Here is a 23,962-nt window from a genome sequence, read left to right as displayed (position 1 = left end):
CACTGGCTTTTCCAGGTGTCACGATCCTTGGTGATCTCTAGGCACTGCGTCTGCCAACCATCATAGTCTTTTATCATGGCCTCCAGATGCTTCTTTGCATTGATTTTTATAACTACAAACCGTACATGCTGTTAAGACGCTATATTACGCCAAACTACGGTAGGCAACAAAAATGAGCAAAGGGGTTTGGAAAACTTACTTTTCAGCTCCTCTGTCATCTTGGTCATGTGGTCCTAGAGCTACAACTGGTCTTGCACTAGTTTTTTGTTGTCCTATTTTAGGCGATCACACTCCACGACCACATGACTGTTCTCCTCTCGGAGACGGACCATTTCGGCTTCTAAGCCTACACAACAGCTATTACTACCAACAATGCAACAACACTGACAGTATTCGTTATGATAAAGTGGCTACTTACTTATTCTTTCCTGCTCTTTATTACTGAGTTAGATGACCAGGTTCTGGTTCTGGGACTCTTGCTCCACCTTCTCATGGTTGGTGGCTTCAAGTTGGTGGCGTAGGCGTTCCACCTCCGCCGTCAGCTCCTTGTTGCTTGCAGTGATCCCCTCGATATGGTCGAAGCATTTCTTGCGGTACCTTGTGGTCTTCATTAAGTTATGTATGCAGATTGCTATGTAAGACAGCTGCGACTAGACAGCGAGGTTAGGGGGTGAAGCGAAGCTTACTTGCACTTCCGTCACCAGTCGCTTCGCCGCCCGTTCAACTTTTTTGGTCTCTTCGACCTCCGGGATTTCCTCATGAACAATCCATTGGTCGTTCCACCAACGCGACACATATACATGTTGTCGCTTGTCCTGCGGGTGGCCCAGGACCTCCTCCACTTCGTCCTCTTTGGGCTCTTCTTCGGGTCTCGGTGCTGGTCCAGCGTCAGTAGCTTCTGTGATCACCAAAGCCTTCCCACGGGCTTCAGCGTCGATGAATGAGGGTTGTGCTCTCACCTCTAGTTGTTGCTCCTCAGTCTGCTCCATCACCCTCGATGCTGAAGTGTTGCCCTCAGCAGGTCTAGTGCTCGGGGCACTCATGCCCGGCTCAGTTGGTCCCTCGACCACCTGCTCGGGGACTATTATCTGACTACTCCCTTGCTGAGGCCCCGATGGATCTTCTGCTGTGGCTTCCTCGGTGACTGGCTGCTGGGCAGTCTGTTCTAAACTTATTGGTGGAGCCACGAAACTTCTACCTAGCTGGTCCAGACTTTCGGTGGACGCCGAACTAGTACATCCGAGATAAGTTCAGAAGGCAACCATATTCAATACAATTTGCTAGCTTACATCAAGGTTACAAATACTTGCATGTTGGAAGCGCGGAATGATGTGGCGAAGGCGCGTCTCTTCAGCCATGCTTGCTCCACGTGCTGTGCGGGTGACTCCTGGTCTCCCTCTATAGCCAGCACTGTCGCTGGGCCTTGGTGCTCGACCCCTCCGCTACTTGTCCTTCGTACTGCAGTGGTCGACAATGTAGGTCCCACTAGCACGGAGGAGCCACCTTGCTCCATCGACTCCAGTTGCCTCCTCCTCTTTCGAGGGATGAGTCGAAAGGTGTCTTCATCCTCTCCCTCCTCTGCGTCATCGTCCGACAAAGTCAAAAATCACCTGACAATGCTTGTTGGTTACCGGCCGCTTACCAGCAGCTTTGGTTGCTACCTCCTCTCTAGCTTCGAGCACCGCCCAGTCGATGTCTTTGATCCTGACACTGGTCTAGGTGGTTGGGTCAGCTCCTTGTGGCCAATCTACACTAGGGGGTGGCGACACAAACACTGTCGCTCTATCCTGACCATTAATCTGGGATACAAATGGGAGTGAACACAGTGAGTTTCTACCATAGTATAAGACTACAGGTACAAGGCAAGATGAGTTACCTTTGGGGGAGGTCGGGCGAGCTTGAAAGCATGCTCGATGTCACTCAATCTGACATAATTTGGATCAGCTAAGTTAAATAGCTCTCCAATTCTGGCTCTGACTTCGTTCTTGTCAAGCGCCCCCTGCCTCGTCCTCGTCGGGTCTGCGCTACCTTGATACCCGTAGCTAGGATGTACCCTCTTCTGGCAGGGCTAGATCCGTCGGCTGATGAAGCTCCCGACCATGCTTGGACCGTCCAGTTTTTTTTCCATGGAATCATCCCAAATATTTCTGGAATCTATTCTAGGTGCTCGGGCTTCTCTAACCAGCTTGTCCTCTTCTCTAGAATGTACCCCACGTCACACAGCATGATCGTGTTCGGCTCTTCATGGATGTAGAACCATTTCTTGTACTAGTCGTCAAGCGACGTGTTCCATGGGCAGTGCAGGTACTGGGCTTTCATGCCATCATGGAGGTTGAGGTACACACCTCCGGCAATCTTCGATCCACCACTTCCTTTCTTCCGTAGACAGAAAAGATGGCGGAAAAAATCGAAATGGGGCTGGAAGCTGCCATATGCTTCGCAAAGATAATGAAAGTGGCGACAAGGAGGATCGAGTTGGGATGCAGATTGCAAATCCCAATCTCGTAGTAAAGACAGAGCCCCTGAAGAAAAGGATAAACAAGAACCCCAAATCCCCGCTTAAAGAAGTCTTCGAACACCATGATCTCACCTGGTTGTGGATCGGGATACCCCTCACCCTCCGACACACTCCATCCTATGAGCTCCTTGTTGTGGAGTACCCCCATGGTGACGAGGTCTTCAATGGTCTGCTCGTTGCTTCTCAATTTCCACCACTCCTTTGCCACGACTCTGGCTTTCTTCTGCACATCGCTTTTCGCCATGAATCTGGCCTTGTTGATGAACAAGGAACTAGCGGAGGATTGATTGGTATTAGGGTTGGCGAGAGGAAGAAGATGGCTGTGGCTGCGAATGGCAATGGGGTGCAGTAAAAAGTAACTTACCTATCCTATACTGTAGTTAACCCAAGAGTTATGCCATTTTGTCTGCCCAAGATTCTTGGGAGATGTGCGCACGCACCACAGACGGTTGTTTTCACAGCCTCAAGATCTATGCCAATATATGGGCCTCTTCGTTGCCAGTGTATGCACCTCTTCGTTGCCAGTGTAAGAGGGCCCACGCCGATGCACCTACTTATAGGTGTCATGCAACTATTTGATTGAAAAGACAAGAAGGCAGTATGACGTGTTATACCCATCTACTTTTTTGACCAGACATGTCAGATTGGACTTGAGATAAAAAAATAGTACAAGTGGCATATGGTTTTTCGCTGCACATCTTGTGCTCGGGGACTGTCCAGACCACCATCGTGCTCGGGGACTGTCCAGGCCACCATCGTGCTTGGGGACTGTCTAGACCACTATCATGCTCGGGGTCTGTCCAGACCACCATCATGCACGGGGACTGTCTAGACCACCATCATGCTCGGGGACTATTCCGACCACTATCATGCTCGAGGACTGCCCTGACCACTCTCCGAACATTGCTCGGAGACTGCTCTCCTTGGCTACATGTGATTTGTACTCACATACAGTTGAGAGGCATTTATTTAGACCTTGCTACAAGGCTGATACCTAGCCTTCTAGCAAGTTTGGGGACTACATCAGTATGATGCACCTGCCGGTGCATCTCGTATTGCTTGTACGGCGATTGGATTCTCAACTTCAGTGGGAATTCTTTTTAGACCCTGGCACAACGTGCCTACATCACCTACTACCAGGCTTGGGGACTAAGTGGGCACACATCACCTTGCGGTGAATGTGCTTATTTTATCGACCCCTACGCTTTGACTGTTGGCTAGAATTACTATTATCCAAGGGTCACTTACATTTCTTTTTAGAAATACAAGTGGGCACACTTGATAAGGAAAGAAATCTTTTTCTTTTTTCTTTAGAGCACCATGCATTCTTCGGACAACCAGAATCTTCAGCTATAATCATGGTCTACTGCTCTCTGTTCTGACCAGAATACTGGCACATTCGATTGGTCAATGTTTCAACCAGTTGGAGATGACATGAAGACGAATCGCATTAGCCGAAGGAGATCGAATGGCGTGTCACAGCATAATACATGGTGCTCGTGGACTAGCCGTGGGGGTATTAACCCCTATACCCTTACGGCTAGGCTTGGGCTAGCCCGGACCAGGGGGTCTGGCCCACTAGAAGACGACGCGTGGCCTATCCAATCTGTTCGGAGTCCCGCGCAAGGAATCAAGACAGATTTGGAGATCGAGCAAGATCCTAGTCGGTTAGAGTAGGAATCCTTATCCGGTCACCTATGGCAATTGTAACTGGTTAGGATTAGTTTCTAGATCTGTAACCCTGCCCCTCGGATTCTGCCTTCATGGCGGCCGAACCCCTCTAAAAACATCTCTCATTGACATACAACAATACAATCAGACACAGGACATAGGTATTATGCCTTCATGGCGGCCGAACCTAGATAAAACCTCGTGTCTGTCTTGCGTCACCATCTTGTTTGTAGCTTGCGTATCTATCTGCCGACAATCTACTACTTTGGGCATACCCCTAGGTAGACTGCCGACCATATTTCATCGACACACTTGGATTCTCTTCCAATCTCACAAAGATGATGAATCTATGATGGAGATGAGTGGGAGGGCTTTGGCTAAGCTCACAAGGTTGCTATGTCAATGCAAATGGCCAAGAGAGTGAGCTTGAGCTGGCCATGGGGCTTAAATAGAAGCCCCCACAAAATAGAGCCGTTGTACCCTTTCACTAGGCATAACACGGGGTGACCGGACGCTTCGGTCATATTGACCGGATGCTGGACCTCAGCATCCGGTCACGCGATGCGTGCCATGTGTCCCCTCTCTTCAAATGTTGATCGCCCAATCTCAACGGTCAAGTGATGACCGGACGAACTGCTGCAATGTGATCGGACGTTGGACCACACCGTCCGGTCGTTTCCAGTAAGCATCCAGAAATGATTTTTCACGACCGAACGCGTGAAAGGTCCTAATATGGCTAGAGGGGGGGAGGGTGAATAGCCTATTTAAAAATATATAAATCAACTAGAGCAATTTGATCAGTATGACAAATAGCGAAATGCAAACTTGCTCTATCTCTACAAGGGTAGCAAGCCACCTATCCAACAAATCTAGTTGCAATGATTACTAGGCACACAACTAGCAAAGTTACTACTCACTAAGAGCTCTCAATCTTGCTACTCTAAAGAGCTCCACTAGATGAACTTAAAATTACAAAGCAAGCTCTCAATTCTAATTACACTAAAGAGCTTGCCACAACTAGTTTGCAAGAATATAAATGAGTGAGTAGGGTGATTATACCACCATGTAGAGGAGTGAACCAATCACAAGATGAATACTAAATCAATCACTGGGAGAATACCAAAGGGCAAAAGACAACCAATTTTTCTCCCGAGGTTCACGTGCTTGCTGGCACGCTAGTCCCTGTTGTGTCGACCAACACTTGGTGGTTCGATGGCTAAGAGGTGTTGCACGAACCTCGTCCACACAATTGGACACCGCAAGAACCTACCCACAAGTGAGATAACTCAATGACACGAGCAATCCACTAGAGTTACCTTTCGGCTCTCCGCCGAGGAAGGCACAAGACCCCTTACAATCACCACGGTCGGAGCCGAAGACAATCACCAACCTCCGCTCAATGATCCTTGCTGCTCCAAGCCATCTAGGTGGCGGCAACCACCAAGAGTAACAAGTGAATCCCACAGTGAAACATGAATGCCAAGTGCCACTAGATGCATTCACTCAAGTAATGCACTTGGATTCTCTCCCAATCTCACAATGATGACGAAACAATGATTGAGATGAGTGGGAGGGCTTTGGCTAAGCTCACAAGGTTGTTATGTCAATGCAAATGGCCAAGAGAATGAGCTTGAGCCGGTCATGGGGCTTAAATAAAAGCCCCCATGAAATAGAGCCGTTGTACCCCTTCACTAGGCACAACACGGGGTGACTAGACGCTCTGGTCAATTCGACCGGACGTAGGACCCCAGCGTCCGGTCACTCGATGCTTGCCACATGTCATCGGCTTCAAACACCGATCGCCCAATCTCAACAGTCAAGTGATGACCGGACGTGTCAGTTAGAAAGTGACCGGACGTAGGACCCCAGCGTCCGGTCGTTTTCAGTAAGGTTCCAAACGCGAAATTTCATGACCGGACACGTCTGGTCATGCTCAACCAGACTCACCCGGCGTCCGGTCACTCAACGTTTCCTCTGTGCGCCTCACGTCAGCATACGTCAGCACTGATCGGATGCACTCTGCCAGCGTCCGGTCACTCTTCGCGCCAGCGTCCGATCACAAGACTGAGACGCGTGCTCACTGCTGCTACTGACCGGACTCAAGACCCCAGCGTCCGGTCACTGCTCCACCAGCGTTCAGTCACTCTATGAACCCCTGTCTTTTCTGTATAGGGCGCTAGTGAAGTTTCTAACCCTTGCTCAAATGTGCCAACCACCAAGTGTATCACCTTGTGCACATGTGTTAGCATATTTTCACAAATACTTTCAAGGGTGTTAGCACTCCACTAGATCCTAGATGCATATGCATTGAATTAGAGCATCTAGTGGCAGTTTGATAATCGCATTTCAATATGAGTTTCACCCCTCTTAATAGTATGGCTATCTACCCTAAATGTGATCACACTCGCTAAGTTTCTTGATCACCAAAACAAAATGGCTCCTACTATTTATACCTTTGCCTTGAGCCTTTTGTTTTTCTCTTTCTTCTTTTCAAGTTCAAGCATTTGATCATCACCATGCCATCACCATCGTCATGATCTTCGCCATTGCTTCATCACTTGGAGTAGTGCTACCTATCTCATAATCACTTTGATAAACTAGGTTAGTACTTAGGGTTTCATCAATTAACCAAAATCAAACTAGAGATTTCAATGCATCCGTGTAAGGTCCTAATGGCTAGAGGGGGGTGAATAGCCTATTAAAAATTCTACAACAACACTTAACAATCCGGTTAGACAATTATGAGGCAAAACAAGTGTTGCGCTAGCCTACTAAAAATGACAGCCACCAACCACAATTCTAGTTTGTATAGTTTCTATCCACACAATAGCTATGACACTACACTAAGTTAGTAGTGCTCTCAAAGGCTAACTAAAGAGCCACACTAACCAAACTAACAAGCTCTCACAACTAGCTACACTAAAGAGCTTGACAACTAGTTTGCGGTAAAGTAAAGAGAGTGAGCAATTTGTTTATACCACCGTGTTGAGGAAGGAGCCAATCAATCACAAGAATGAATACCAATGAAGACCAATCACCTTAGAATCAAATAATGAACACAATGATTTTTTTACCGAGGTTCACTTGTTTGCCGGCAAGCTACTCGTTGTGGTGATTCACTCACTTGGAGGTTCACGTGCTAATTGGCATCACACATCAAACCCTTGATAGGGTGCCGCACAACCAACACAAGATGAGGATCACACAAGCCACGAGCAATCCACTAGAGTACCTTTTGGCTCTCCATCGAGGAAAGGTCAAGAACCCCTCACAATCACCATGATCGGAGCCGGAGACAATCACCAACCTCCGCTCAACGATCCTCACTGCTCCAAGCCATCTAGGTGGCGGCAACCACCAAGAGTAACAAGCGAATTCCATAGTGAAACACGAACACCAAGTGCCTCTAGATGCAAACTCTCAAGCAATGCACTTGGATTCTCTCCCAATCACACAAAGATGATGAATCTATGATGGAGATGAGTGGGAGGGCTTTGGCTAAGCTCACAAGGTTGCTATGTCAATGCAAATGGCCAAGAGAGTGAGCTTGAGCCAGCCATGGGGCTTAAATAGAAGCCCCCATGAAATAGAGCCGTTGTACCCCTTCACTAGGCACAACACAGGGTGATTGGACGCTCCATTCATATCGACCGGATGCTGGACCTCAGCGTCCGGTCACACGATGCGTGCCACGTGTCTCCTCTCTTCAAATGTTGATCGCCTAATCTCAATGGTCAAGTCATGACCGGACGAACTGCTGCAATGTGACTGGACGTTGGGCCACAACGTCCGGTCGTTTCCAGTAAGCATCCAAAAACGATTTTTCACGATCAGACACGTCCGTGTAAGGTCCTCATGGCTAGAGGGGGGGGGGGGGGTGAATAGCCTATTAAAAATTCTACAACAACACTTAACAATCTGGTTGGACAATTATGAGGCAAAATAAGTGTTGCACTAGCCTACTAAAAAGCAAACCACCAACCACCAACCACAATTCTAGTTTATATAGTTTCTATCCACACAATAGCTATGACACTACACTAAGTTAATGTGCTCTCAAAGGCTAACTAAAGAGCCACACTAACTAAACTAACAAGCTCTCAAAACTAGCTACACTAAAGAGCTTGGCAACTAGTTTGCGGTAAAGTAAAGAGAGTGAGCAATTTGTTTATACCGACGTGTCGAGGAAGGAGCCAATCAATCACAAGAATGAATACCAATGAAGACCAATCACATCAGAATGAAATGATGAACACAATAATTTTTTACCAAGGTTCACTTGCTTGCTGGTAAGCTACTCCTCGTTGTGGCGATTCACTCACTTGGAGGTTCACGTGCTAATTGGCATCACACGCCAAACCCTCGATAGGGTGCCGCACAACCAATACAAGATAAGGATCACACAAGCCATGAGCAATCCACTAGAGTACCTTTTAGCTCTACGCTGGGGAAAGGTCAAGAACCCCTCACAATCACCATGATCAGAGCCGGAGACAATCACCAACCTCCACTCAAGGATCCTCGCTGCTCCAAGCCGTCTAGGTGGCGGTAACCACCAAGAGTAATAAGTGAATCCCGCGCCATTATCATGTTCCTCATCACTTCCATCATCACTATCACTTTCATTTTCGTTTTCATTATCATGTTCCTCATCACTTCCATCATCACAAATTTGTACCTTAGTGGCCTTAGCCATGAAGCATGATGGAGTGTCGAAGAGAGAAGACTTCTCATTGATAGCAATACTTGCAAGTGCCTTCTTCTTGGTGGTCTTGTCATCATCACTATCATCATCATCACTTGAGGAAGCATCACTATCCCAAGTGACCACATATGAACTATCCTTCTTCTTCTTGAAGGTCATCTTATCCTTCTTATCTTTCTTTTTCTTCTTGTCCTTCTTCTTGTCATCATCATTGTCGCTATTGTATGGACATTGAGCAACAAGATGATCTTTGCTTCCACATTTGAAGCACCTTCTTGACTCTTCCTTGTTCTTGGATGAAGATTTCTTTCTTCTAGCATGGTACCCTTTCTTCATCATGAACTTGCCAAATTTCTTAACAAAGAGAGCCATCTTCTCATCATCATCATCATCCCATGAGCCATCATCTTCACTTAATGTTTCTTGCTTTGCCTTGCCCTTGGATGACTGTGGCCTTGAATGACCACACTCTTCTTCTTCTCATCTTTCTTCTCCTTCTTTTCTTCCTTCTCATCATCATCTCTATATGTATCATCGGTCATTATATCTCCCAACACTTAGTTTGGTGTCATGGTGTCCAAACCACTCCTCACTAGAATAGTGACCAATAGTGCCAAATCTTGAAGGCAAACATCTCAAGAACTTGTGGGAGAAGTCCTTGTCCTTCACCTCTTCTCCAAGTGCTTTGAGATCATTGATAAGTACTTGAAGCCTATGGAACATCTCCGACACACTCTCATCCTCCTTCATCTTGAAGCTTGCAAACTTCTCTTTGAGAATGTATGCCTTTGCACCCTTCACTGGCTTGAGTGCCCTCAAATGATTCTTCCAACTTCTACCAAGCCTCATGAGCCATCTCAATATTCTTGATTTGCTCAAATGTTCTCTCATCAATTGCATCATGAATGGCACTTAGAGAAATATTATTATTTTGGAGAAGCACTTCTTCGGCAGGCGGTGGGATTCTCTAGATCACCAATCTCAATTTTGGTTTCTACCACCTTCCACACTTTTCTATTGATTGACTTGATATGTGTGGTCATCTTTGATTTCCAATATGGATAATTTATGCCATCAAATTAGGGTGGACTTCTTAGGTATTGTTGATTTGAGCCATTTTTACACCGAAGGTTGTTAAACCTCAAATCACTGGTGACCTCGTCTCTTGATACCACTTGTAAGGTCCTAATGACTAGAGGGGGGTGAATAGCCTATTAAAAATTCTACAACAACACTTAACAATCTAGTTAGACAATTATGAGATGCAAAGCAAGTGTTGCACTAGCCTACTAAAAATGCAAGCCACCAACCACAATTCTACTTTATATAGTTTCTATCCACAGAATAGCTATGACACTACACTAAGTTAATGTGCTCTCAAAGGCTAACTAAAGAGCCACACTAACCAAACTAACAAGCTCTCACAACTAGCTACACTAAAGAGCTTGACAACTAGTTTGTGGTAAAGTAAAGAGAGTGAGCAATTTGTTTATACCGCCGTGTCGAGGAAGGAGCCAATCAATCACAAGAATGAATACCAATGAAGACCAATCACCTCAGAATCAAATGATGAACACAATGATTTTTTACCGAGGTTCACTTGCTTGCCAGCATGCTACTCCTCGTTGTGGCGATTCACTCACTTGGAGGTTCACATGCTAATTGGCATCACACACCAAACCCTCAATAGGGTGCCACACAACCAACACAAGATGAGGATCACACAATGCCACGAGCAATTCACTAGAGTACCCTTTGGTTCTTCCGCCGTGGAAAGGTCAAGAACCCCTCACAATCACCATGATCAGAGCCGGAGACAATCACCAACCTCCGCTCAATGATCCTCACTGCTCCAAGCCATCTAGGTGGTGGCAACCATCAAGAGTAACAAACGAATCCCACAGCAAAACATGAGCACCAAGTGCCTCTAGATGCAAACTCTCAAGCAATGCACTTGGATTCTCTCCCAATCTCACAAAGATGATGAATCTATAATGGAGATGAGTAGGAGGGCTTTGGATAAGCTCACAAGGTTGCTATGTCAATGCAAATGGCCAAGACAGTGAGCTTGAGCCAGCCATGGGGCTTAAATAGAAGCCCCCCACAAAATAGAGCCATTGTACCCCTTCACTGGGCACAACACGGGGTGACCGGATGCTCTGGTCATATCGACTGGATGCTAGACCTCAGCGTTCGGTCACGCGATGCATGCCACGTGTCCCCTCTCTTCAAATATTGAGCGCTTGATTCCAATAGTCAAGTGATGATCGGACGCAACAACTCAAAGTGACCGGACACTGGACCTCAACGTCCGGTCATTTGTAGTAAGCATCCAGAAATGAATTTTCACGACCGAACACGTCCGGTCATGCTCGACCGGACTCACCCAGTGTCCGGTCACTCGGCGTCTCCTCTGTGCACTACCACGTCAGCAAGACCGGACATAGCCCTCCAGTGTCTGGTCACTAAGTGACCTAGCATCCGGTCATAGACCGATGCCAGTGTCTTCGCTGCTTCTACTGACCGGACGCGCTGGTCCTTCCGAGACCAGCGTCCGGTCACTTACAGTGACCTCCATCTTTTCTATATAGGACACCGGTGGCACCATCGGACTGTCTGCACTCTACGGGCGAACACTCCACTAGTGAAGTTCCTAACCCTTGCTCAAATGTGCCAACCACCAAGTGCATCACCTTGTGCACATGTGTTAGCATATTTTCGTAAACATTTTCAAGGGTGTTAGCACTCTACTATATCCTAAATGCATATGCAATAAGTTAGAGCATCTAGTGGCACTTTGATAACCTGCATTTCAATACAAGTTTCACCCCTCTTAATAGTATGACTATCGGTCCTAAATGTGATCACACTCACTAAGTGTCTCGATCACCAAAACAAAATGGCTTCTACAATTTATACCCTTGCCTTGAGCCTTTTGTTTTTCTCTTTCTTCTTTTCATGTCCAAGCACTTGATCATCACCATGACATCACCATTATCATGTCATGATCTTCATTTGCTTCACCACTTGGAAATGTGCTACCTCTCTCATAATCACTTTGATAAACTAGGTTAGCACTTAGGGTTTCATCAATTCCACCAAAACCAAACTAGAGCTTTCAGTCCGGATCATGCTCGACCGGACCCACCCAACATCCTGGTTACTTGGTGTCTCCTTATGCACTGCCATGTCAATCGGGATCAGAATGCAGCCCTCTAGCGTCCGGTCACTAAGTGATCCTAGGGTCTAGGTCAGAGACCGACACCAGCGTCTTTGCTGCTTCTACTGATCGGACGCGCCGGTCCTTTCGAGACCAGCGTCTGGTCACTTACAGTGACCTCTGTCTTTTCTGTATAGGGTGCATCGGTGGCATCATCGGACTGTCTTGCACTCTACTGGGCGAACACTCCGCCTGGTGAAGTTCCTAACCCTTGCTCAAATGTGCCAACCACCAAGTGTATCACCTTGTGCACATGTATTAGCATATTTTCATAAACATTTTCAAAGGGTGTTAGCACTCCACTAGATCCTAAATGCATATGCAATGAGTTAGAGCATCTAGTGGCACTTTGATAACCGCATTTCGATACGAGTTTCACCCCTCTTAATAGTACTGACTATCAATCCTAAATGTGATCATACTCACTAAGTGTCTCGATCACCAAAACAAAATGGCTCCTACCTATTTATACCTTTGCCTTGAGCCTTTTGTTTTTCTCTTTCTTCCTTTTCAAGTCCAAACGCTTAATCATCACCATGGCATCACCATCATCATGTCATGGTCTTCATTTGCTTCATCACTTAGAATGTGCTACCTTTCTCATAATCACTTGATAAACTAGGCTAGCACTTAGGGTTTCATCAATTCACCAAAACCAAACTAGAGCATTCAACCTTCCTTATAGCCTAGGAGCACCATCGATGTGCTCCTATCCTCTAGCTTGGTGAGGACCAGCGTCGTGTTCCTGACATGGCTGATGCAGCCGAATGTCCGGAGGAAGGACACGCTTGGCTTGCGCCCATACCAAGCTTCGAATGATGTCTTGCCCTTTAGGGCCTTGGTTGGCGCGTGGTTGAGGATGAACACCGCCATGGTCACCGCCTCACCCCACAACCTTGCCGGCATGCTCTTGGCCTTCATCATGGATCAAGCCATGCCGACCACCGCCTGGTTCTGCCACTCCACCACGCCATTCTACTGCGGCGAGTACAGCGCGGTGTGGTGTCACACCACACCCTAATCCACGTAGTATGCAGCAAACTCCACCGAAGTGAATTCGCCACCGTGATCAGTCTGCAGCACGCATAGCTTCTTGCCACTCTCCGCCTCCGCACGCGCCTTGAACTTCTTGATCACCTCCGCTGCCTCGTCCTTGCTCGTTAGGAGTTGCAGCCACATATAGCGACAACAATCATCCATGAGCAGGAGGAGTATCGCCGACCACCATTTGTGGCTGGCGTGATTGGCCAGCAGAGATCGCCGTGGACGAGCTCGAGGACGTCCACCATGCGATACTTGGCCGCCTTTGGGAACGACGGCCTCCTCTGCTTTTCAGCCAGGCAGCTGTCACACAGCTCGCCTACGTGCTTGATGTGGGGCAGCCCTCGGACCATCTTCTCCAGCTGACCGAGCACATTGAGCTAAGATGGCCGAACTAGGCATGCCACAGCCATGGCTCCTCGGTGTACCATGCTGCCATGCACACCGGCTGCTCCACCTTCAAGTCGAGTAGGTACAACCAGTTCTAGGACCTTGTCACCTTGGGAAGGAGGTGCTCCTCCTGGCCTCTTATCCTAAGGATGTCATCCTTGATCAGTACCTCGCTACCACGCTCATCCAGCTAGCCAATTCTGATGATGCTTGAACGCAGTTGTGGGATGTAATATACATCTGTCAGCGCGCGGTGCTCGCCGTTCTGGCACCTGAAGATGATGGTGTCGCGCCCTCGGATCGCCACCCTTGAGCTGCCACCGAACTTCACTGTGCCGGTCACGTCGCCGTTGAGATCAGAGAAGGCTACCTTAGAGCCCGTCATGTGGTTGCTGGCACCGAAGTCTAGGTACCACCGCTGCTCCTGCTCACCGCCCACACATCCGAGGTGGACTTGGGCACGTGGTTCATCGAGGTTGACAGCCTTCAGAGCCTTCCTAGGCCCATTCACCGCCATCACCTCTCCCTTCTCCTTGGCCTCAACATCGTGCAGTGCATAGAACGTCGCCATCAGGAGAGTGGCCTCATCATCATCATCATCCTGCGCCAGATGAGCAGCGCCGGCAGACGTTGGGGTCAACCTTCTTCTTCTTCTCCGAAGAAGCCTTGCAGCGGCGCTTGCCATCGCCACCGCGGCTGGAAGAGGCTTCCCCGGACTTCTTCCTTCGGGCCGACCACTCCTCCTCTGTCAGCAGCAGCTTGCCGCTATCCGTCGTTGTTGTGGCTTGCTCCATGCGCTCTTTCACTGCCCGTAGATGGCCTGTCACATCCTCAATGGTGAGGGTGGACAGGTCCAGCATTGTCTCTATGGAGAGAGCGATCTAGATGTACTTCACTGGCATGGAGTGGAGGTGCTTGGAGACCGCCTCCTCTTTGTCGATGGTGATGTCGTGGCTCCTCAGCTTGCTGATGAGCGACTGCAGGCGGAGGGAGAAGTCCTCCATCGATTCACCATTCTTGAACTTGAGGTTGGCGTACTCCTACTTCCGTAGCTGAGCCATCATCTTCTTTACGTGGTCGGAACCGACGTGCATCGCTGCAATGGCCTCCCACGCCTCCTTAGCAGAGCTCTTCGCCCCCAACAGCTCCCTGTAATCCGCTGCCACAGCAACGAGGATAGCATCCAACACTAGCATGTCGTCTTCTTCGTTGTCGGTGCCCTTGTCAATAGCATTCCAGAGCCATCGGGCTTTGAGCTTGACCTTCATGGTCACTGCCCACTCGCCATAGTTGGTGCGAGTCAGCGTCGGCCAACTGGTGCCGCTGACCTCCCGCACCGTGCGCACGATGATCTTCTGTCGTGGCTGGACAGCCACAGCAGCGTCGCTGCTGTCGCACATCTCCAAACTGTCTGTCATCGCCAGTGGTTAGTCCAGTGACGACACTTGTATGGCTCTGATACCGCTTGTTGGCCCTAGGATCACCGGAATGGGTGAGCCGACCGCTCACCGGCGTTGCCGACCAAACACTATGGCTAGAGCTAGAAGAAGTTAGGGAGAACAGAGTACACATAAAGCATAAGCACCAGCGTTGGCCGGAGCTCTGCAGAGGAGATGACAAAACTGAATCCGTTCTCTTTACTGAGTTACAGTGGGAAGATATATATACAATTCTACCCATTTAATCCTAGTACACAAACATGCCAGGCTGTCTTGTTACTACAGTAACTAGATGTAACAGCAGTGCTGACTTTGGCGCCTACCCCTGCTGTGGCTACATTGCGACAGGGGAGCCTTTCGACGCCTGCCCCTGTAGCGGCTACAGTGCAGCAGGGAGCCTTTCAACGCATGTCCCTGCCACACGTTCATACAGGGGAGCAGTAGGTTATTTAAGAGGCTCTACTACTCTTGTACAAATCATTCAAGCTTGATCTACAATCCAATAAAAATTTATCTGGTTGGTTGCAAAATAAACCAAATCATGGTACACTAGAAGCTACTAAAAACATCATACGGTGATCTCTTACTTCCAGGCTATTGAACAATCTTTGAGAAGTATGCACTTGCTTGCCGGTGGTGTTCCTGATAAACTCGTGGGGAAATACAGTGGTGGTATGAAACGTCGTCTCAGTGTTGCTATCTCTCTAATTGGTGATCCTAAGGTATTTTTATTGATCAACTGAAATCATGATTTAAGGAACACCTGATATTCGTGCACGTATAAGTATAAATAGATATGTTGGTGGAATGCTTTTATAGGTTGTTTATATGGATGAACCAAGCTCTGGCTTGGATCCAGCATCAAGGAAAAACTTGTGGAAGGCTGTCAAGTCTGCGAAACAGGATAGGACAATAATTCTCACAAGTACAGTATTTGACTCTCACCTGTCATCATGAGATTGACAATCAGATGGTGAAAACATTGCTTGAATCTATCTATTTTCAGCACACTCGATGGAAGAGGCTGATGTTTTGTGCGACCGGATCGGAATCATCGCAAATGGTAGCCTGCAGTGCATTGGGAGCTCCAAAGAGGTACACTACACACTCAATCAAATTTTCAGATGGTAGTAGCCAGTGATCCGTGTTAGGATCGATATCGTGTGAGTACCTCTGTGTGTAAACCGTAGGATCAGGGTAGGCTCCTCGCCCTTTTGGTAGATACTCCGTAGCCGGTGCCGCGGTGTAGAAGAAGTCCAGTAGCGCCGGCGGTGACCCGCAGGGGCGAGGCAGAGGCGGAGTCGGTGGGCCATCCCGTCGCTGGCAGCACGGCTTTAGATCGGTATTAGGGTTTCTGTAGGTGGGTGTAGCGGCTCCAGTCAACCTCGTAGTCCGAGCCCTCACGCCCACCTTCCTTTAATGTGTGCTGTGCGACAGGGGCCCTTCAACCGAATTAGGGTTGGGCTCCCCCGATCAGGGAGTAGAGATAGGGCCCAATAGACCGTTGGGCCTATTGGTGGAGATCAACTAACATTCTCCCCCTTGATCTCATTCCATCTTTCACTTTCATATCATTTGCTTTTGTTCATTCCATTACAGATTAGCTCATAGAGCATGTCTCATCGTCACGGTCCATTGCCGATAGACTTAACAGCTACAACTCACTACTCTGTTCTGAAATAGATACTTATCTTTGGGCCTTCTTTTGTCCAGGAATATTTTAGGCTTTCCCTTAAACCCAAGCTAGCTACATGTTCTCTGAACACCATGTCCTCTGAACATGTTGGGTGGTAAGCCTTTTGTAAGCGGATCCGCGAGCATCCTTTCTGTTCTTATATGCTCAAGACTTATGACTTGATCCCGGACTTTATCTTTCACAACATAATACTCTATGTCAATGTGTTTGGCAGCTCCACTTGACTTATGTTGTGAGCATCCTGTACTGCCAGATTATAATCGCAGTTTTACTTTAGTGGTCTATAGATGTCGTCAACCACCTTCAAAACCGGGTATGAACTTCGTTAGTTAGTTCACCTGCCCGTTGCCTCATAGCACGCTACAAACCGTCATACATTGTGGACGATGTAGTGACAGTTTGTTTTGAGCTTTTCCATGAAATAGCTCCCCTTTGCGAGATGATAGAAAATCCACGTCTGGATATGCATTCACTCTCACATAATCAGAATCTGAATATCCCACCATGTGGAGTGAATCAGATCTTCCATATGTCATCATGAGGCCTTTCGTTCCTTGCAAATAATGCAAGACTTTCTTTACTAATTTCAGTGTTCTATTCCAGAATTACTCTGGAATCTGCCAAGTAAAACCCGGTAACAAATGCAAAGTCAGGGCGCGTACATACTTGAGCATGTTGCAAGCTTCCGACAGCTGAAGCATATGGAACCACTTTCACTTTGTCGATTGAGCTCATATTGGTTCCTGGGGCATTGAAAATCCCCACATCTATCGCCCTTGACTATAGGAGCAGGTGAGAGACTACATTTGTGCATACTGAATTTCTTTAAGATCTTTTCCATGTATGCCTTTTGTGACAGTCCTTATACCCTTTTCCTTCTATCTTGGTGAATCTCGATCCCTAGAACGAACGAGACTTCCTCAAGATCTTTCATATCAAGTTTTGAGAACAAAACTTCTTTGTCTCCTGTAGTAGACTGACATCACTACTAGCAAGTAAGATATCATTTACATATAGGATAAGGAAGATAAACTTCCCAATCTTAAAGTTTGCATAGACACAATTGTCCTCTATATTCTCTTTAAAACCCAAAATTCTTTATTGACTGATCAAACTTCAAGTACCACTGTCTTGAAGCTTGCTTTAATCCATAAATGGATTTCTTTAGGCGACATCCCATTCGTTCTTTTCCTTCCATGACAAAACCTTTCGGTTGTGCCATGTAAACATTTTCCTCCAAGTCTTCGTTGAGAAATGTCGTCTTTACATCCATCTGATGTAATTTTCAATCGTAATGTGCCACTAATGCCATTATGATTCTGAAGGAAACTTTACATGAGACTGAAGAAAATATCTCATTGTAATCAATCTCTTCTCTTTGCTCAAAACCTTTTGCCACAAGTCGAGCTTTATATCTCTCTATATTCCCTTGAGAGTCATGTTTAGTCTTGTAGACCCATTTATAGCCTACTGTTTTGACTCTTTTAGGAATTATTTCCAAGTCCCAAACTTTATTAGCATTCAATGATTTTATTTCATCTTCCATGGCCTCAAGCCACTTTGATGACTGATCACTACTCATGGCTTCTTCAAACGAGGCGGGATCATCCTCCATTTGAAATTCTTTAGTGTTGTACACTTCATAATCAGCAGAAATAGCTGATTTTCTAACTTTTTGAGACCTTTTAGGGGCCTCCTCTTTTGGCACATCTTCTGTTTGAGGCTGTTGTTGCTCCCCCTCATGTGTGGCAATAGGTTCTATAGAATCCTGAAGAACAGGTTCCTCATTTTCATTCATTGTTGCCACAGGTGAAATAACAACAGGTGCTGGCACCATAGCATCTAGCACTGTCGGTGCAGCTACAACAGGTAGTGAGAAAATTGGCTCATGAATCATTGGAGTGGGCGCTTACACCCGCTTCACTTCAAGGTCAATTTCTCGAGCTACCATGCTCCCCTTCATCAATTCGTCCTCTAGGAAGACAGCATGTCTTATTTTCACAAACTTTGTATATCTCTTTGAACAGTAGAAACGAAAACCTTTTAACTTTTCTATGTAGCCAAATAAATGACAACTTACTGTTTTGGGATATAACTTCCCAATGTTTGGGTTAAACACTTTAGCCTCAGCAGGGCTCCCCCACACACACGCAAGTGGTTAAGTGAGGGTGTTCTCTCTGTCCACAACTCATACAGTGTTTTGAGCACCGACTTTCTTGATACTCTATTGAGAATATGAATGGAGGTTTTAATGCCTCCATCCACAGGCTCAACTATAAGGTGGAGTAAATTATTATACTGCCCACCATATCCATCAGGGTACGATTGATTCTTTTAGCTACTTTATTCTGCTGAGGTTCACCCGGTATAGAATACTGGGCTACTATACTATTCTTTTAGGGTATGCCGATCGTAGTACTCCACCACGGTCAAACCTGACTGTCTTTAATCTTTAATATCTTAAATTTATCCAATACATCTTTTCTTTCTTTGATTGGATAAATATAGTCATAATGGGAGTAATCATCTGTGAATGTTATGAACGAATCATAACCACCCACACTCTTTACAGGAAAGCTGATCACAGATGTCTGTGTGAATAATCTATAAAATTCCTGCGCTTCTTTACATACTTTTTCTTTTATGCATTCTCTGTATTGTTCTACATCTGAGAGCTCTATAATGGGAGGAAGAATATCATTCTTAACTTTTCTTTCTATTCTCCCCCTCGAAATATGGCCTAAACGACATTGCCATAATTTCGACAACGCATCGTGAGCTTTCTTATGCCACCACTTCAGCTGAGTAGCATATGTCTTTGAAGAGCCAGTGAACTGACTCTTTATTCTATCGAGGTACTCGGTGACCGTGTCACACTCTAGGATTTAGCCTACAATTGCAGGTTCAATCATGTTCTTTATCACAGCCAAACTTTTTCTTGTTGGTAGTGATTCATTTCCTATGCCCAAGGAGTCATAGGATATCTTTTGGGATTCAAAATCCCTCTCTTTAGTTGCCCAAATGGCATCATTCACTTTTGTCTCCCTTACCGGTGCCACAAACTCAGTGGAACACGGTGAGGTGACTACCCAGTCCACCTCAAACAAGATGAAAAACCAGGTTAAAACTTTTCTTAACATAGCAATAACATCATTTGCATGCCTTGATTCCAACGTTGGTCAAAATCAAAACATACAATTATTCTTATACACTAATTCTACATCACCGTTGGGCAGAAATAGAATTAATGCATAACTCTTTAACATTCACAACTGTTCTTACACACTAATTCTACATCACCGTTGGGCAGAAGTAGAATTAATGCATAAATCTTTAACATTAACAACTGTTCTTATACACTAATTCTACATCACCGTTGGGCAGAAGTAGAATTAATGCATAAATCATTAACATTACGATATTGTTATTATCAACGTTGGTCAGAAAATAACAACATCATAATTATGTCAAATCTCTTTTTCTCTCCAATTAAATATCACATTGGTTCAAAATAACTGGAGAATCAACGTTTTCTTTAGCAGCGGAAAAATCTCTTTTTCTCCAATTAAATACCACATTGGTTCAAAATAACTGGAGTATGAACTACTTTTCTTTGACTGTGGAAAAACTCTCTTTTTCTTGAATTTTACTCACAGGGAAAATTGTAATTTTCTATTTCCTTTAATCCATTAATCAATTTCCAGGAAATAAAGATTTACTGGAAAAACTTTTCTTTTCTCCAGTTAAATACCACATTGGTACAAATAAACTGGAGAATATACTTTTTCTTTAGCAGCGGAAAAAACTTTCAATCAATTTCTTGAATTTTACCCACAGGTAAAATACCTTTTTTCTATTTTTCTTTTGAGCCAATTTGTATTTTCAATTTTCCAGGAAAAAGAAAAAACCGAAACTGGCTCTTGCTTTTCCTGTGTCGGCCCAAAATGGCAAGGCGGCCCACGGCCCATGGCCGTTTGCGCCCTTTCCCGCGCGCTCCCCCGCGCCCAGGCCGCAACCTGGGCCTGGGCCGGGAATTCGGCCTGGCGCGCGCACCCGCCTGGGCTGAAAGCCGGCCCGGTGAATCTGCGCCGTCTGTCTGATCGGACGGTCGCGCGCGCGGATAGGGCGAACAAAAACCCCCCCGCGGCCGCGCCCTCCAAAACCCTAACTCATTCTTTCTTCGCCGCTCTCTCTCTCTCTCTTTCTGCGCCGCTCTCTCCTCTCTCTCTTGCTCTCTCTTCTCAGCCGCATCGGAACCGAGCCAGACGAGAGCGAGTGGTGGAGCGAGGCGGGCATCCATGGCACCGCCGCCGGCCCCCTCGCCTGCGTGCGCGCTCCCCAGCGGGTGAGCGCGCCGCCGTCGAGCGGCCTGGCCGCGGTGACCCCTTTGCCGAGCCCGGCGAGCAGCAGCACCGGTTCGGCGGCCTTTCTTCTCCCGCGCCGGCGAAAGGCCGTCGCGGCTCTTCTTTTCCCGCGCCGGCGAGGGTGGATCCGTTAGGGTTAGGTTTTAGGGTTCGTATGCCGACCCTGTTCTTTTCCTCTTTCTTTTCTGTTTTTCCTTTCTTTCTTTGACATCCGAATGTATCTAGGGTTAAATTCTGTTTTCTTTTATTTCTCTTCTTTCTTTTGATTCGACCGATTCGGTTTTTCCCTTTGGAGTTCATCCGAATCGAATCGGGATCTAGGGTTAGGGTTCGATTCCAGCCCCTGTTCTTTTGCTCTTCTTTGGATTTTTCTTTTCTTTTCGGATTAAGGTTAATCCGAGACTGATTCTTTCCCTAGTTCCGAACTAGATCTGTTCAGTTCTTGGGTTAGGGTTCGGCTGGAGTGCCGAGAGCCCTCTCTGTTCTCTGATCCGAATGGATCTTGTTCTCTTTTCTTCTTCTTCTCTGATCCGAACACGGATCTTTTCTTTTCTTGCCGTGTCAGTGCGGCACTTTTCCCGCGCGGTGGCGGTGGTGACCGGGTTCCAGTGACATCCGTCACCCCCGGTCCCTTTTCTTTACTTTTTCCCGGTTAGGGTTAGGATTACACAGGCTCTGGTACCATTGTTAGGATCGATATCGTGTGAGTACCTCTGTGTGTAAACCGTAGGATCAGGGTAGGCTCCTCGCCCTTTTGGTAGATACTCCGTAGCCGGTGCCGCGGTGTAGAAGAAGTCCAGTAGCGCCGGCGGTGACCCGCAGGGGCGAGGCAGAGGCGGAGTCGGTGGGCCATCCCGTCGCTGGCAGCACGGCTTTAGATCGGTATTAGGGTTTCTGTAGGTGGGTGTAGCGGCTCCAGTCAACCTCGTAGTCCGAGCCCTCACGCCCACCTTCCTTTAATGTGTGCTGTGCGACAGGGGCCCTTCAACCGAATTAGGGTTGGGCTCCCCCGATCAGGGAGTAGAGATAGGGCCCAATAGACCGTTGGGCCTATTGGTGGAGATCAACTAACAATCCGAAACTCTGACATGGCCATCCATCCCATTTCTTTCTTGTTTCCAGCTGAAAGACAGGTACGGAGGCTCATGCGTGCTGACAGTAACAACTCCGGTCGGCGAAGAGGAAGAGATCGAGAGGCTGGTCCAGTCCATCTCGCCCGCGGCCAACAGGGTGTACCGCGTCTCGGGAACGCAGAAGTTCGAGATGCCGAAGCAGGGGATGAAGATCTCCGTGGTTTTCGGGGCCATGGAGCAGGCGAAGAGCAGCCTGCACATCCTTGCCTGGGGCCTGGCTGATACGACGCTGGAAGACGTCTTCGTCAGAGTGGCCAAGCAGAGTGACATGTCCACTGTGACCTGATGACTGATCCTGCCCTGGTGCATATATATATATATATATATATATATATATATATAAATGCGCTGTCTGAATTCTCTGAAATGAAACCGGTGTGGTAACTCATGCATGAAGCCATGAACATGAGGGAGATGCAGTCATGCAGATTCAGAATATATCTATGAACCACTATGGCAGTCCACTGAGCCTTGTTTGTAAGTCTTGAATGAAATTGGTTCAGTTTAGGTGATGAACGCGACACAGTTTAGGTGATGACTTTTGTAAAACCTCGCTAAATGCGCTCAGTGGAGTTTTGGATCCCGCGCGCCTGCGCGCGCTGTGGGCCGTGGCAGGCGCAAGCAAGCGGATTCCACGGCCGGGGGTCCACGACACGATTGAGCGCCTGCCACTCTTGGTGGCGCCGGAAACGGTTGAGCGTGCGCGTGACGAGGCAGGAGCTAATCTGCTGCTTCCTTGTACGCGTGGCAGGGGCAGATGTAGAAAGAGCTTTCTTGCTGCTGCACTATAGCCGCGGCAGGGGCAGACGTTAAAGTCAGTCCTGCTGTCATATCTAGTCACTGTAACAGCATGACAGTCTAGCATGTTTGTATACTGAGATTAGATGTATAGAGTTGTATATATAGCTTTCTACTACGACTTAGTAAAGTTCATCGAGTTCAATTTTGTCATCTCCTCTGTAGAGCTTCGACCAACGCTGGTGCTTGTGCTGTGTGTGTCCGCTCTATTCTTCCTCCCTTCTTCTACCTCTAGCCATAGTACGTGAGAATGCCGGTGACCGGTCGGCTCACCCGTGCGGGAGATCTCGGGACCAACAAGTGGTATTGGAGCCGTACAAGCGCCATCGCCAGACTAACCGCTGGCGATGACAGATGGTTTGGAGATGGGCGACAACAGAGACACTGTTGTTGCTTCCCAGCCACGACACGAGGTCGTCGTGCGCACGGTGCAGGAGGACAGCGGCACCAGTTGACCGACGCTGACTCGCACCAATTATGGGGAGTGGACGGTGTCCATGAAGATCAAGCTTAGAGCCCGATGACTCTAGAATGCCATTGACAAAAGCACCGACAACAAAGAAGACGACATGTCAGCGTTGGAGGCTATCCTCGCTGCTATGCCAACGGAGTACAGGGAGTCGTTGGGGTCGAAGAACTCTGCTAAGGAAGTGTGGAAGGCCATTGCAGCGATGCGCGTCGGCTCCAACCACGTAAAGAAGGCGACGACCCGGCTGCTGAAGCAGAAGTACGACAACCTCAAGTTCAAGGATGGTGAGTCGGTGGAGGACTTCTCCCTCTGCCTGCAGTCGCTCATCAGCAAGCTAAGGAGCCACGACATCACCATTGACGAAGAAGAGACGATCTCCAAGTACCTTCACTCCATGCCGGTGAAGTACATTCATATCACTCTCTCCATAGAGACGATGCTGGACTTGTCTACCCTCACCATTAAGGATATGACAGGCCATCTGCGGGCGGTGGACGAGTGCATGGAGCAGGCCATAA

The 23,962-nt window shown here is 47.4% G+C and overlaps 1 protein-coding gene across 3 annotated transcripts in view; it reads left to right on the top strand.

Moving 5' to 3' along the window:
• Nucleotides 1-22,802, top strand: part of LOC136466808 (ABC transporter A family member 10-like) — a 39,696-nt gene extending 16,894 nt beyond the window's left edge. For all 3 annotated transcript variants that reach the window (XM_066465326.1, XM_066465327.1, XM_066465325.1), the window contains 4 exons: nt 15,578-15,706; nt 15,804-15,909; nt 15,991-16,079; nt 22,167-22,802. In XM_066465326.1, coding sequence (XP_066321423.1) covers nt 15,578-15,706; nt 15,804-15,909; nt 15,991-16,079; nt 22,167-22,463 — 621 coding nt within the window. In that variant the 3' untranslated portion in view covers nt 22,464-22,802. The remainder of the gene's footprint in view (nt 1-15,577; nt 15,707-15,803; nt 15,910-15,990; nt 16,080-22,166) is intronic.
• The last annotated feature ends 1,160 nt before the right edge of the window (nt 22,803-23,962 follow it).

The sequence above is a fragment of the Miscanthus floridulus genome, chromosome 7 (assembly GCF_019320115.1).
Source record: "Miscanthus floridulus cultivar M001 chromosome 7, ASM1932011v1, whole genome shotgun sequence".
In the NCBI taxonomy this organism is placed as follows: domain Eukaryota; kingdom Viridiplantae; phylum Streptophyta; class Magnoliopsida; order Poales; family Poaceae; genus Miscanthus; species Miscanthus floridulus.
Note: the sequence above shows the minus strand (reverse complement) of the source record. Positions and strands in the feature narration are given on the sequence as shown.